Source organism: Chamaea fasciata, unplaced genomic scaffold (genome assembly GCF_029207755.1).
Source record: "Chamaea fasciata isolate MVZ Bird 193981 ecotype frontalis unplaced genomic scaffold, bChaFas1.0.hap1 SCAF_8, whole genome shotgun sequence".
Taxonomy (NCBI): domain Eukaryota; kingdom Metazoa; phylum Chordata; class Aves; order Passeriformes; family Sylviidae; genus Chamaea; species Chamaea fasciata.
The window spans coordinates 32,071,537-32,085,966 of record NW_027094093.1 but is presented as its reverse complement, the minus strand read 5'-3'; the positions used below and the strand labels follow the sequence as shown (position 1 = coordinate 32,085,966).

Below are 14,430 nucleotides of genomic sequence, written 5' to 3'. Positions count from 1 at the left end.
AATGTTGGAATAATAACAATAAGAAGGTAGAGTCTAAAGAATGCAATGTTATTGCTATATTTTGTTAGGTCTTTCCAGCATTATTACTTAAAGCAAAATATTCTAACTTGTTCCAGAGAGCTAGATGCCCTATGGGATTTTAATTTTCTGGACTGAGAGATGAGTTATGTGATTTCTTTTAGGTAAATGAATTAAGAAGCAGGATTGTAAGTAAAATTCTCCTTTGTTATCATTTTACATAATAATAAAGGGAAAATTTATAATGAAAGCTTGCATAGATGTAGACAAGAATGCATGTTATTTGAACAGCCTTAACCCTCATATTTCTTACTTAAAAGTTTATTTGACTAAAAGACTCTAGTATGTATTAACTTAATGGTGTTTCCTAGAAACATTAACCACCTGAAAATAAGATCATGAAAGTTGAAGCCAAGAGCTCATGTATTCCCCAGAAATAATTGTGTGCAGTTCTTGAACCCCAAATTTTAAAGCAAGTACTCCAGAGATTTGCTTTCTGAGTTTGCCCTTGAGATTTCAATATCAAAAAACTTTTCCTGTTAGATCACAATGCTGGATACTCGAAGGTCTTACCTGATTACAGGTCACTCAAAGACTTTAAGGGGTTTTTAACTCATTTTGGCTTTATGTACAGTGATCGAAATAGACGAGGAAGAGAATTTGTCGTAAGTTTGCAATTTACTGTAGTTCTGAAATTATCCATGTGAGCACTAAAGCTCAGGACAGACATGGTACAGTCACATTGGGAAGGTAAGAACATACACAAGTGGTAACAGGCACATTTCAGGTGGCACTGTCGGCTGCATCAGCCCAATTTTTTGTCTGCATGCTTTTGTGTTGCTCAAATGTGGAACAGTTGTTGCGGCTGTCACTTCTTATTTGCACAGCCGTTGGTGTCAACAACTCTTTCATGAGAAGAAAAACTGTAACTGTTGGCAATACAATTTTATCTTAACACAAAATTATACCAGCTTATTGTTCAGGCCATTGATACGTAACATTTTATAGATGGGGCATGGCCATGAATTGGAAAAAAGGCACTAGTTGAATTCCCTAGCTGAAATCCACGGAGGATTTTTAATGCTAACTTCTATTGCAGAAAGAGGAGATATATCCTTAAACATCTGTCTCTGGAGTGGAAGTGCCCACAGGGGACTGCGTGAACCAAGCCTCCTAAGCTGCTAAGGAGTGTATTACTAGGCAAATATTAGCAGATTTGTGTCTCAGAGAAGGGCAGAGAGAAGCCATCCGCACTCTTGGGAGCTCCACTGGAAATCCTGGGCTGTCAAGGACACAAGCATTTGCTGTTGGATTGCTTTTCCATGCAGAAAAATCCAGGGCTGGCTCAGTAACAATTTAATACCTTACGGCTTTTTGTAGATTTCCACCACTGTGCAAAGATTTTGATAAATATTTAACAAAAATGAGGTTGGATTCTCTACCCCCACAAGAGAGTGATGGTGTTTCTGAGACACTGTTCAAAATGTCAGTTTTGTTGCCAAGCGTTTTCCCTTTCTGGTTGTTTGTGAGACCGAAGCACAGCAATGGAGTTGTGTTTAACACAGCAAAGTCTCATAAATGAAATGTGCCATTTGTGTGCCTGTTTGTCTGAAAAAAAGCTCTTCTTTCTTTCCCAGAATCATGGAGTCACAACATTTTTTTGTTTTGGAAGGGACCTTAAAGATCATCTCATTCCAACCCCCTGCCATGGGCAGGGACACCTTCCACTATACCAGGCCCATCCAACGTGGCCTTGGCTGCATCTCAAAACAAAGAACTAGCAAATAAAAGAAAAGGCAAAACAGGGATGTTGTGTGTTTAGACAAGAATTATCCACATATTTGATTACATCCAGTCACCCACAGTTTTTGCCTGACTCTGACCGTCTTTCTTCCATCGGGCATTTGCTTTGAGAGTGTAGTGGCAGTCCTTGAAGTGCTAAGTTTGCAGAAGGATAGATGAGGTCTGCAGACATAGATCTACATTTTCCCAGTGTACAGGTGCCATTGTACTGCCACTTTAATCCATCACACATCCTCTAGATATCTACAGTGTCAGGAGGTGAAGGTTGACTGATTTGATGGTACTGTATTGTATTGTACTGACTGTAATTCTAGTTTGGGTTTCCCTCTTCTATATAGTGTTTCCATCTTTTGCTGTATCTTTCTTCTGGTTCTGACTTTGGGAATGAATCCACAAAAGTCTCCCATTGCCTGAACACGGATGTTTCAATTTCCCCAAATGAATTAGTTTGTATATGGTCAAGTGGATTGCTATCTCCCTACTTCCCCATCTCCATAAAAGATACTATTCATTCTGCATTTTGTTGTTGTTTCCTTGATATTTGCAAACCAGCAGAAAGCAACGGTAGTTAATAAATTTCAAAAAATTGAAAAAAAAATCTTAAATTTTGCTTGGTTGAAAAAAATCTAAAGTTTTGCTTATTTTCTGAGGGGAGGAAAAGGGAGATTATGCTGAATTCACGATCATTCTGCCTTTGAAAATTATTTTAACAAAAGAACTCGCTTAGCAGTACACCAGTAAATTTATTCTGGAAAGAAAGTGCTCTTCTGATCAGGAAAAGTTAAGAGAGGTAATCTGAATTACAATAACATATTTGAAAAGTTGAAGTTTTGATCTAATCTGGAATGATTGTTCCTACCTTTTATTTTTGCATGAAGTTGAATTCTGATCATCTTTCAGAAGTTTTCCTGACAAGTCTGGGAGACATAAAACTGTTCCCTGACACTTACAAAAATTACCTGGTAATGGAATAATACACCAGGGTTTTTTCTTCCTTATCCCACAAGTAACTTCTTAGGTCAACTTCTGCAATTGTGCTTATAGTGAGAACTAGTCAGTTAACACACTGATTTCATTCCAAAATACTCTGGGAGGAAAACTGGCTTATTTCTAGCAACTTAAATCCAGAGTAATTTTTCTTTTTTGCCTTAATTGCTGTTACATAAAATTTACTGAATTTGAATTTCAGAATAGTTTGGGTTATTTCTACTTCAGTCAAAGGAGGAAGGTATTTTAATACTGTAGCTTTAGGCAAGTGCAGTCACTATAATACCTACAAACCCCTTCCCAAAAGTTTAAATGCTACATGTAGGTTTCCTAGAAGGAAAGATTATTACTTTGTGTATGGTACTATAGTGAACCGATTCCTGAGAGAATAACTGTGTGAAAAATCACACTGAATATTACTCTCCTATTACCTCATCTAGATATATGAAGAAGGAACAGCTCCTTAGAGCAGTTCTTTTTTTCCTGCTGGTAACTTTGCTATCAATTTAAGTGAAGCTTTTAATTTAGAGAAGGAACCAGGAATGTTACAGTTGTGGTTCACAGTGAGCTCCTGGACATTGCTGTGCCCAGATCCTGCCCTGGCAGAGTCATCTGCACAGTGGTCAGTCTTGGATTCTGGCTCTGACAGTGCCAGAGGTGGCAGGGCTGTTGGGAATGGGAATATCCATTCACTGAGGACAGGAGCTGGTGCTGGGCTGGGAACCTGGGGGCAGGAAATTCCATCTCCTCTCACGGATCTGAGGAGTTCACTCCATCCTCAAGTGCACTCAGAAGGTTTTCTGCTCTTGCGCTCCTTTCCGATCTGAACTTTTTCAAAAGAAATAATATGTTTGTGATGCGTGGAACGGCCAATAAAAGCATCATTGGGAAATTTATTAATGCTACTGCAGAGCTGTTCAGCTTGTACTGGTGAGGAGTGTTCTGAGAGGAGAAAAATGTGGAGTACATTTAGATTGATACGCGGGTGGAGGGAAGCACGTATCAGAAACATAAAGTATGTACTTGGTCCTCTTATCCATCACAAGTATTTAATCTAGGGAGCGTTGCTGCTCACTCTGCTTACTTGGTCAGTGAAATCCAGAGATGAAAAAGAAGGATCCAATATGTTTTTCTGACAAGGGTAATGTTAAATCATGAACAATTTGGGATGTTTCTGTAAACTTTTGTGATATGTTGCATTCCTTTGTTTTCCTTCAATTTTGGTCAGCTTGTTCTGAACAAAAGCTGTTAGCTAAACAAAAATATATTATTATTACACTTACTGATGTACTGTCTAAAGCAAAGCTATATTTCAGTCTCTCCTTCCACTGGGAGAAAAGAAAGCAAGAGAAAACAGCTGAGTACATAGATAAAAGCGAGTAAGGTAAAACAGAAGTCATATTTGTAGCCTTATACCCAAAAATATTTTCAGTTGCATGTAATTTTAGTTGCATTTTTTTAATATATATTGTAACCTGTTTGCTCAGTTATGATATGGTTTGTGGTTTTTTCAGGCCTGGGGTATAGTGTTTAATTGGATTTCCATTAGGAAATAAAGAAGAAAAAATTAAAGTTGCATATGGAAAAGACATTATCAGATCACAGAGATATCAGTGGTTACTCCTGTGCTGAGAATCATGCAGGACACACTTACTTCACATTAGACTTAACATATGTGTCTTCTACACATCTCAGGTTTTGCTAAATGAAATCAGTTATAAAGTATATCAGAAGATACTGTGAATTTTCAAAGGGTATATTTAGGAAAAAGAGGTCGTGGTGGGGGAGAAAGAGGAGCAAGGTGACACTGGAAAACAAATTTAAATTGTTGGAATGTTAAGTCTGTAGTGCTTGAAGCACTTTCTGCCTTTTTTCAGCTTGTGCAGTCAGACTGGCTATTTGTGCATAGCTCGAGGCTGCTTTTTTAATGGAAGTGCAAATAAACCCTCATCTACAGTTTTTATCTTCATCCACAGTCTAGAAAGTCTCATTTCATAGTGCTCACAGTGAATAGTGTTGAGCACTAGGAGGTCTGCACTGGAAACAGCATTGAGAAGACATCATCTAAGAATGCATCAAGGCTGTGGAATGGTCTTGCAAGGAAAAGCGTTCACAATTTATTTATTCACAGTGCAAACACTGTTGTGGTTTGCAGCTGGCAACCAAGCCCCACACCCCACTCCAGCAGGATGTGGAGAAGATAATCAGGAGTAAAAGTGGGACAGCTCACGGGTTGAGAAAAGAATAGTTTAGTAATTGAAATGTTATAACAAAACAACAACACAAATTGTAACGGAAAGGGAAATAACAAAGAGAAATAAACCCCAAGAAGGCAAGTGATGCGCATGTAAAGAACTGCCCACTCCCCACTGCCTGATGTCCAGCCTGTCCCTGAGCAGTGGACCCCAGCCAGCCTTGCCCCTCTGTGTTGCTGAGCAGGATGCCATATGTTCTGGGACATCCCCTGGGTCACCTGGGGTCAGCTGTCCCTGCTGTGTCCCCTCCCAGCCCTCGCTGATGGGGTGAGCAGCACAAAAGGCCTTGGGTCCATGTAGGCACTGCTTAGCAGTAAGGAAATATCCTGGTGTTGTCAACACTGCAGCACAAATCCAAAACACATAGCAGCTACTGTGAGAAAAAATAACTCTACCCCAGCCAAAAGCAGTGCAAACATAAACAATTCTGTGTATGGATCTGTAGATTGCAGTTTGGGTTTGGAGGGAAGAGTCTGCCTTGATTATAGAAAGAGTGTTAGAAGTGTGGTGTAGTGCACTCAGATCACCACACTCAGTCACTGAAATCTAAGATAACTGTTCAGTAAATACCTTATTTAGAAGATCCTGTGGAAGCTCTGGACACACCACAGAAAGCACTGAGTGTTTTGAGGTGCTGAGTTATCAGCATGGTTTGGGTTCCACATAGACTGGATTTTTGGATGCCTGTTACCATGGCCTTGCAATAAGAACAAGTAATAGCTACATTGTGAATATTTTTGATTTTTTTTTCTCAGTTAAGTGGTTATGAGCAATCATAAGCACTGTTTAATTATATATCCTACATATATTTTATTCTTGGTCGATTAATGTGTGATTAAAGTGTGGTTTTGGAAAATTGCAGGCATGACTCTCAGAAGAATTTGAATTTGTTACCATTGTAAAGCCTTTGTCTCTGATAAATTTCAGAAGTTGAAGAATTAAAAGGAATTCAGAAAAGAAGATCCCACTCAGGCATCACAATCTGACACCCAAAATTGAAATAGAGAACTTTTGTATCTGATCCTTACTGCATCGCATCTGAAAAACTTCACTTCTCTGAAGGACTTGTGTTTATCACATGAAAATGATCTTTAGCTTCTACAAGCAAAGATGTCATCTCTAATTATTACTTATCACTTTCCAGACAAGCCATTCATGCAATCCAACACTCTTTGGGAAAATCAGCACTTCAAAGATGTTGATCTTTTTTAGTTCTTGTTTGGTTCAATCAGATTTTTGTCCCAAGTGCTTATGAAAGAGTACTTGTTTATAATCAGTGCTCTACATCTCAGATCCAGTTATATCAGCATTAGATTATGCTATCTTGTATTACTATAGCCACTTGTCCAGTACCTGATCATAGCTTTCACTGTAAAACAGAAATTCTAGAATAATCTCTGCCACCTACTTTTTTTTTTTTGTGTGTGTGTGTCTTCTAACATTTACTCTTCTTAGTTTGAAATTTTATAGCTGCAAATTGAAATATTTTAAAGTGAGCTCTCTTTTTTCCATGTGTGTATGTGTGTAGTGTCATTCCTGCAAAGCATCTTTGAAAGAAGAAAGGGCAAAGGACAGACAGCTGATGGTACTACCAATAAAACTTCTAAAATAACATAATTTCTGAAAAAATAGTTAAGAAATAGCTGGCTAAGTATCCTTTCAACACTTTTCCTTGAAAAGGTGACAGTTCTTAGAGGAGAGACATCCCAATGACTAATTGTTAGGGTTAGCAGCCTTTTGCCTTTCTTGGGATGAAGAAAGAGGTAATTTCTGAAATAGGCAGTTTGTTCTCTTATCTTTTGAAAGCTTCTCTATGATCTTTTCTATCACTATAGTTACTCCCTGTTTATCAACAGTGAAAACACTTTCCTGTTCAATATTCTGAAAGCTAGGTGGAAGAGAGAAGAGAGAAAATTGGCTTTGCATTCCACAAATTCCAGTAAATTATCATTTGCAATTTCAGGTGGGTTTCCTGCTCTCTTAATTTATTGTTCTTACTTTATTTGTTAGTGGAAAGAGGGAATATTGCACTGCTCTTTCCTAGTTCAGCTAACTGAAATCCAGCTTTCTGATAAGTCTCAGTCAGGCCACTGCATTGTACAGCTTCATAGATCAATGTCTTTAGTGATTTATATCTTTCCATTGATCCTGGAGAGCTTGCCATTCCTGGGCTGCAGGGACTGTTTCCATCCCTTGTTTTCTATTGGCCACAGGGCCCGTGGTGTTTCATCAAAGGGTTCATCATCAGTGGACTGCTTGTTTGATTTATGGAGCAAAATGAATACTTAGAAATAATGGTCAGGGCAGGATGTCATTTACCATTTGCAAAATACTGTTGGTTTCAGAAGAGCAGTGACAGTTTAAACCAGCCTGAGAAGCTTACACAATGTGGGACTCGACTGGAAGTTTCTCATTAATTTCTCTGGGAACGGGTCTACACTGAGAAGCATAATCCTAGTTCCAGTAAGATTTGAATTTTTCATATTTTTATTGTCTCTTTGTTGACACAGAGCATTAGAGAAGTAGATGAGCCTTCACTGCAGAATTCTTATCAGGCTGCTGTGTTTTCATCCTCTCATGGTACAGGCATGTCTCTTAAACTCATTGGTCTGGGGAGACCCAGAGCAGTTACTGCTTTTTTCTTTTTTTTTCTTTTTTTTTCTTTTTTTTTTTTTTTAATAGCTGTTTTACTTCCAGAACACCATTTCCATCACTTACCATCTCCCAGAAATTAAACTGCACTGATCAGCGGGACAGCACTTACTCTGCCTTTGCTGGACTTTGGACCTGGGGAGGATTTTGTTACTCAGTTTGAACACAGGCTGCCTGTGACTGTGCAGTAGGTGAGGCATGAGCAGAGACTGCTCAGGAGTGGCAAAAGATGCTCTTTATTTGAGATAATGCAAGAAGTGTAGGACTCCAGGGGAAAAAGGAGTAAGCCGCTTTGCCCCAGTGTTTGCTTCCTTCAGCAGGCTCACTCCAGTGCCCTCTGTAGGATTTGACAAAAATCCCACAGGAGATGCACATTTCCTCTGGCAGATCTCTGCCCCTTCCTTCCTTCCCTTTGATATTAACAGATTTTGCACACTCAAGAGGTTTCTGTCATTCCAAAAGCCTTCGTCATCCTCCCTCTTCAGGGACTTGACATTTAGCACGAAGGATGCTTTACAAATACCTGTTTGCTTTCTGGGGTGTGGATTTTCAGCTTTCCCCTCACTGGACATCACCCAGGTGAACCTGGTGAATGTGGTGGGGCAGTGCCCTCCAGCACAGTTGGCGGGTCTAAGCACAGTTTCTAGGGTTATAAGAGTTGTCCTCTGTTCTGCACCTTTTCCATGGCTGAAATGCTGAAACTCATTTATTATTGCTCAGTAGTAAACTACTTTTGGAACTATGTGGGCTGTACTTCAGCACCAGGCAGGAAGTGTCATGAGATATTCAAGTGCACATCAGAGTAAAACAGGATGTGTGTTCCTCATTATGTCACTAGTGTGCAAAGTTCTTCTAATTTTGTAATTAGAAGATGAACAGGTTACTTTTTATGTGGCTGAGATTTACTCTGAGAGAAGCTGCATTACTCCACATTTTGTAATGAAATGTCATAACCTGTGTTTTTTTCTGTCTGTCTTTCGAAATTGCTGCCCTGAGTTTGTGCAGGAAAGGTGACCCCGTGCTTGTTTATGTTTTCTTCTATTGTTAGCCACATCCGATTCAAGTCACATTCTCTCCTAAAAATAATAGTTTGTATTTGAATTGCATCAGAGATACACCTTTGTCATTTCTTTCCCCTGAGTTCAGTGAAGTGTTTTATCTCAATGCACTCCCTAGGGCAACTTCAAGCAACTTGAAAAAATGGTTTAATGGCTCTTTTACAGATACTTGATTGTTTCATCAGTGAGTAGCAGGCACAAAAAACCAAAGCCCCAAGTATTGTATTTATGGATCCTTTGTGATCATGTTGGAAACCTGATGGAATGGCTCTTCGACATCTATATTTTGGGGCTCAGAATGAGATCTTTGCTTCATGGTTTGTGTAAGGGTGTTCAGTAATTAAGCCCATAACATATAAAACTAATTCTTGATTAAAGTTTTAACATAGTAATAGTCAATTTCTAAGCTAGTTAATATTTTAAAAAGACATTGTTGTGAATGTGATCCGGAGTGCTGATTTTTAATTCAGTTACCTATGTGAGGTTTAGTTAAGATAATGCCTTGCTATTAACTCTCAAACAGTTTTATTTGCACGGTTATTCAAGCTGGATCAGTTCTTCATGAAAATGCACACTTTTGTGCTTAGAGTGCATGTGTGTAGTAGTTATGGGGTAGACATCTCAGTTATGGGGTAACTCAAAGGTCATGAAAGTCTGAGCTTTTGTACATAATTAGCAGAAAGGTGCACGAAGACTAGATGCTCATTGAAGGAATTCTCTAGAATTGTTCTGACACACACAGTATTTAATGTTGACTTAGCTCACATTTTCCATTCTCAATCTGCTCATGAGTTGTCAGACTGCATCTGCTCATGCAGTTAGAGAAGGTGGTTTGCGAGGTAGAGCCTGTCCCTCCTGTGTTGTGCTCCCATGATGGTTCACTCTCAACATCTGTGGAGTGCTCTTTTATCCCTTGTGCTTGCCTTGTCATTTTGGGCAATGCTTTATATTGCCTGCTTGTGTTTCTTTTCTCTGTCTCACTCTCTCTGTGGACAGAGGGCTTGGCCAGGTAAATGTTAGACTTAGCAGGATTCACTGTTCAATCCTATAATTTCTACAGACCTCTGGTAAAGCTCAGCAGCCACCATCCACTCAGCAGCTGCAGCTCATAACAGCTCAGGCTGACTGACCAGAAGTAGACTGGGGCACTTCTGAAAATTTTTTTGTCAGTATTCTTCAGGTAGCAGCTTGATTCTCCGCCCATTATTTAAATAATTCCTGTATTAGCCCTAGATGAAGAAAGGTGAAATACATTAGGCGTGAACATATGTTAGCTTTTCCTCAATAAACTGCTTTATCTCTCAGTGGCAAAATGCTGCCTTTGAAAGCTGGTGTGTTCAATGTTCATTGCAACTTTTAAAGAAGAAAATGGAAGTTATTAAAGAAATGATGACTTCTGCTTTTCAAAAATCTGAAGTAGATGTAGCAGTTAAGTTGTGCATACACTTACAGAATTGGCATAGCATGTGTCACAGGCCCTTCATGGCTCCACTTACTTAGTGCTTTAATCATGTCACTAGCAACTTCCTCTGTCTTTTTTTTTTCATTCATATACAAGAGGGAAATGGAGATATTTGCATAGTTAACTTCATTTGCACCTGTGAGTAATGACATTTTAAAAAACCATTTCAGGAAAAGCTGTCAGAAGACAGTAGGAGATGTAAAGAAGGCATGGAAAAAATTCGCACGCTGGCAGATGAAGATTCAAGAAGTGAGAGCAGCAGCACTGAGGAGGAAAAGGAAAAAACAAAATTGCTCTTGGAGCGTTTGAAAGCTCTGGAGGTAAGAAGCACAACAGTTTCACACATAAAAGACCACCCTTCCCCCTGCCTCATTCATTTATTGGCACTGAATCACCCTGTAGTATTAATCTAATCTTTCACAGTTCACCTGATTTCATGTTATGGGGTGGTTTTTTTTTTTACAATTCATTTACCAAGGATGAACAAGAAGCTTAAAACCACTAAAAGGATTCCTCTCTAATGCTGAGCATCACATATCTTTAAAAGGAACCTAATACATTATTTTAATTCCTTTGAGACCATTTAATAAGAAAAATTGGTTTTACTCGTTTTGTTTCAATTATTAATATTGCAAGACTAATATAGGTGGTTTAACAACTGTCATAAAACTAGTTTTGCTCCAGTGTAGTTTATTGCTCAATTTTTAATTGCTGGACTGCTTGCTTGGGAGAGCTCAGGCCTTTTTACTGCCAGGCTGTGGAAAATCTATTTCCTTGTAGACCTCATGGAGAACTGCACACTCTACATTTTGAGTGCATTTCTGGAAAATTAGGATCTGCAAAATAGTGCACATTGTGGTAGCTTCTAACTAGAGGAAAAGTTTCGAAGTTTTCTAAGGCAGCCATGGACAAGGTGCAGGTAAAACTTTAACCACAATATACATGAACTTATTTTGTGCTCCTTGATAGAAGCGTGGGCTTCTATGTCTATGAAAAAATAAGACTATGTATTTTAATCTTATTTCTAACCTACTACAAAGTCATATTTTTCACCTTTCTAGTGTTTCCTCCCTTCTTTTCTGTTCAAGCATCTCTGTAGCATATAGGTATGGGTAAATTAATTTCTTAGAATGATCTGAGTGGCATTTTGCCTGTGTAAGGTGTTGGTAGACAATAGATTTGTCACTGGCCCTATACATTTTTGTTTAAGTGTGAATGCCCTTTTACATGATAAGTTTTGGGTTGAGTTGTACTCTGATAGTTTAAACTCTGGGTTTGTGTTCTTGAGGGCTTTGTTAAAAGAAAAATTTGAACAGTTACAATCTGTCCTGCTTGGTTCTAAATACAGGATCTGGAATCTCAAAGGTGTAGGCAGTCTCCGCAATTTTACTTTAAAGGCTTAGACTGTATGTAAAATAAACACCTAATTAAATAACTCTGATATTAAATAACTCTATTTTTTTTTTCCCTGGGGAGAAAAAACACATGCTACTAAGTTTTTAAGATAGTGAAACTCTAAAAAACAGTACAGCTTAATATAGTCTTTCTTTATCTGTTGATAGAGAATGATTGTAGGTTCCTTGTGGTCTTTTATTTCCAAAAGGTGCATGATTTCTGTTTGCTTTGCCTCATTCTTAATCAGTCTGCATGACATTTGCAGTTCTTTATGTCCTCAGCTGGGAGGAAGGTATTCAATAATGTCACAGCCTTTATCAGCTGTGGCAAATGGCCCAGATATAAAATATAGCACTAAGGACAGGCAGGACCTGGCTCAGGAAGGGCAGTGGAGATGTCTCCTCTCTGGTGTTGGTGTAGTGCAGTGCCTGGTTCAAAACCACGTATTAGAGAATGCCAGTACCTCAAGGATTAATCTACATAAGTAGTGTAAGGAGCTATCAAAATAGAAAGATGAACTCCAGGGCCAACATTAATTGTGATCCAATATAATAAAAAAAAAGTCTTGTTAACTGTGTGTTGTTTAGCGTTATGTATTTTTGCTGTATTTTTCTCTTGAAGAATATGAATTGTAGTGTCAAAGACTGTATGGTTTATTAATTAAGAGACTTTTTTTAAAGATGTGCAATTAACTGTTCTAATTCTTTACTATTTTCAGACTAATTATTCTAAATATCTTATTAGTCTATCTAGAAAGGAGCAAAAAATTACTGTTTGTTAGTTTTTGTGCTGTGGGTGTCAAGATCTTTAATCTTACTTTACGTGATTAGATGTTACTGAATAAATGAAATCAGAAAGGCTAATAAAGTGCTTACTGGAGTTGGTTCTCCATCTGTGCCCTCTACAATCTGAACAGTGCCTGTAAACAGAAGCTGTTAAAAGTAATAGTCAGAGTGTGTGACCTAATCCATTAATGCCTATTAATACAATTCCATTAATATCATCAGTGGTAAGAAAGCTTTTGATATCTCTTCCTGTTAGTTTGCTTATTACTCAACTGTAGCACATGACAAGCTGGTGTGTTAGGGCATTGTGGAATTATTTCATCCTTTACCTCCTCAGCTGTGTTCACTGGCCTGTTGCTTGGGTGAGCTTCTCTTAAAGTCTCTACAAAGGCAAATATATTATAAATTTACATATCTGACAATGTACATCTAAGGAACAGCCTGCACAAGCAGTGTGAAGTTTTTATTCTATAAAAAGTTAGATCCAACAGGTGTTTTATGCTCTGGTTAATACCTATTGGATGCTCACAAAAAAGTTGTGTGAATCTGATCTAATTTTCCAGTGAATGAAGTACCAAAAGAGAATCTTTCCACCAGCTCAGGGATAAATGGGTAGCTCCTCCAGATACATGTACAATATAACAGATTATTTAGTCTCTTTTGTTTGGAATGTCTGTATGGGAAAATAATTCCTTTTCCATACATAGAGCAAATTGTTTCTGCCCTTCTTGGACTGCTGATATGGCAGATGTGAGGTACATGGTGGTTTTCTTCAGGAGTTTCTGGGAATGGGAAAAAACCTGTAGTCATCCTGGTCGGTTGGATTTGGAGCAGGAAATCTAAGAATGAGAAAAGGGACAAGGCTTCATTTTCATAGAAAACTTTCTTTAAATGGCTTCCGTATCATGGGAGTTGCATTTAAAATTTCTCTTTTTACTGTCAATTGTATTGCCAAATAAATTTCAGTAATACCTTTTATGTTTTATTAACTACTGTTTATCCTAGAAATTTTCTCACTGAACAATACAAATCACTATAATAAAGCATCTTTGTAGTCAGCCCAAGTGAAAGCTATCATATACTTTGATAAGAGATACCTACACAAATTCTCCCATTGCTCCTTTTGCCTATAATTTTTTTACGTCCTTTATCATTTACAGCAAATTCTATTTCCACTCTACTGACTGATAAATACCATACGTTTCTAATCAAATGAAACAGATGACAAATAAAAAACGGTTCACACCATCTTGTGTCCCATTTTACATGGTTGAAATTAATTGTGATTTCTTGGATATCAAAATTTTTTTGTGCCTTCAGCGTTTTTAGTTGGCTGCTCTTGAAATGCCATTTAATTTACTTCAGTAGTTATGATCAAATGCCTTCTAACTCTTACAAAGAAAAAAAAACATTCTCTGATATCTTCACTGTGTATTTGGAGTGCTGCAAAAAATGAAATATTAATGAAATATGGTGAATAACATATGAATTCCGTGGTGGAATTTCTTTTTTTTGAATTCTGCTTTCATCACCAGACGAATTGCTTTTTTTTTGTTGTTTAATTGTAGCCAGAAAGATACAAAAAGTATAATTTATTCTGGACATGCATCAACCCCCATACAGAAATTCCAGATTTTTTTCACCATTTTCACAATTACGGTAAAACAATAATGTTACATTTCCAAAGTCACATACATACAAGCTGGAGATTTTTCTCAAAGCCTTAATTTACTCTCCTGGGTATGTTAGGTGTTGTATAGATTTTCATTTCAAGATTGTCTACTATTTCTTTTTTCCAGCAAGGACAATTTACACATTTACAGTCCACGGAGAGAAGCTTTAGGAATATTCTATATTAGACAAACAATGTCTGTAAAGGCCTTAAGAGCGTTCCAAAGCTTTGTTATCCAATATGGAGCTATGGGTTGTCTGCCCCAATTTAGCCTCAAATGACTGAAATACAAGCACCAAGCACCTGCATAATTGCAAGTGATTTAAACTGATATACGGCATTA

At 37.9% G+C, this 14,430-nt stretch overlaps 1 protein-coding gene across 10 annotated transcripts in view; it reads left to right on the top strand.

The window, feature by feature from the left end:
* The window catches only part of NCKAP5 (NCK associated protein 5), a 376,987-nt gene that overhangs the window by 250,025 nt on the left and 112,532 nt on the right, over nt 1-14,430 (top strand). For all 10 annotated transcript variants that reach the window (XM_066190349.1, XM_066190348.1, XM_066190347.1 and 7 more), the window contains one exon: nt 10,406-10,555. In XM_066190349.1, the coding sequence (XP_066046446.1) occupies nt 10,406-10,555 (150 nt within the window). The remainder of the gene's footprint in view (nt 1-10,405; nt 10,556-14,430) is intronic.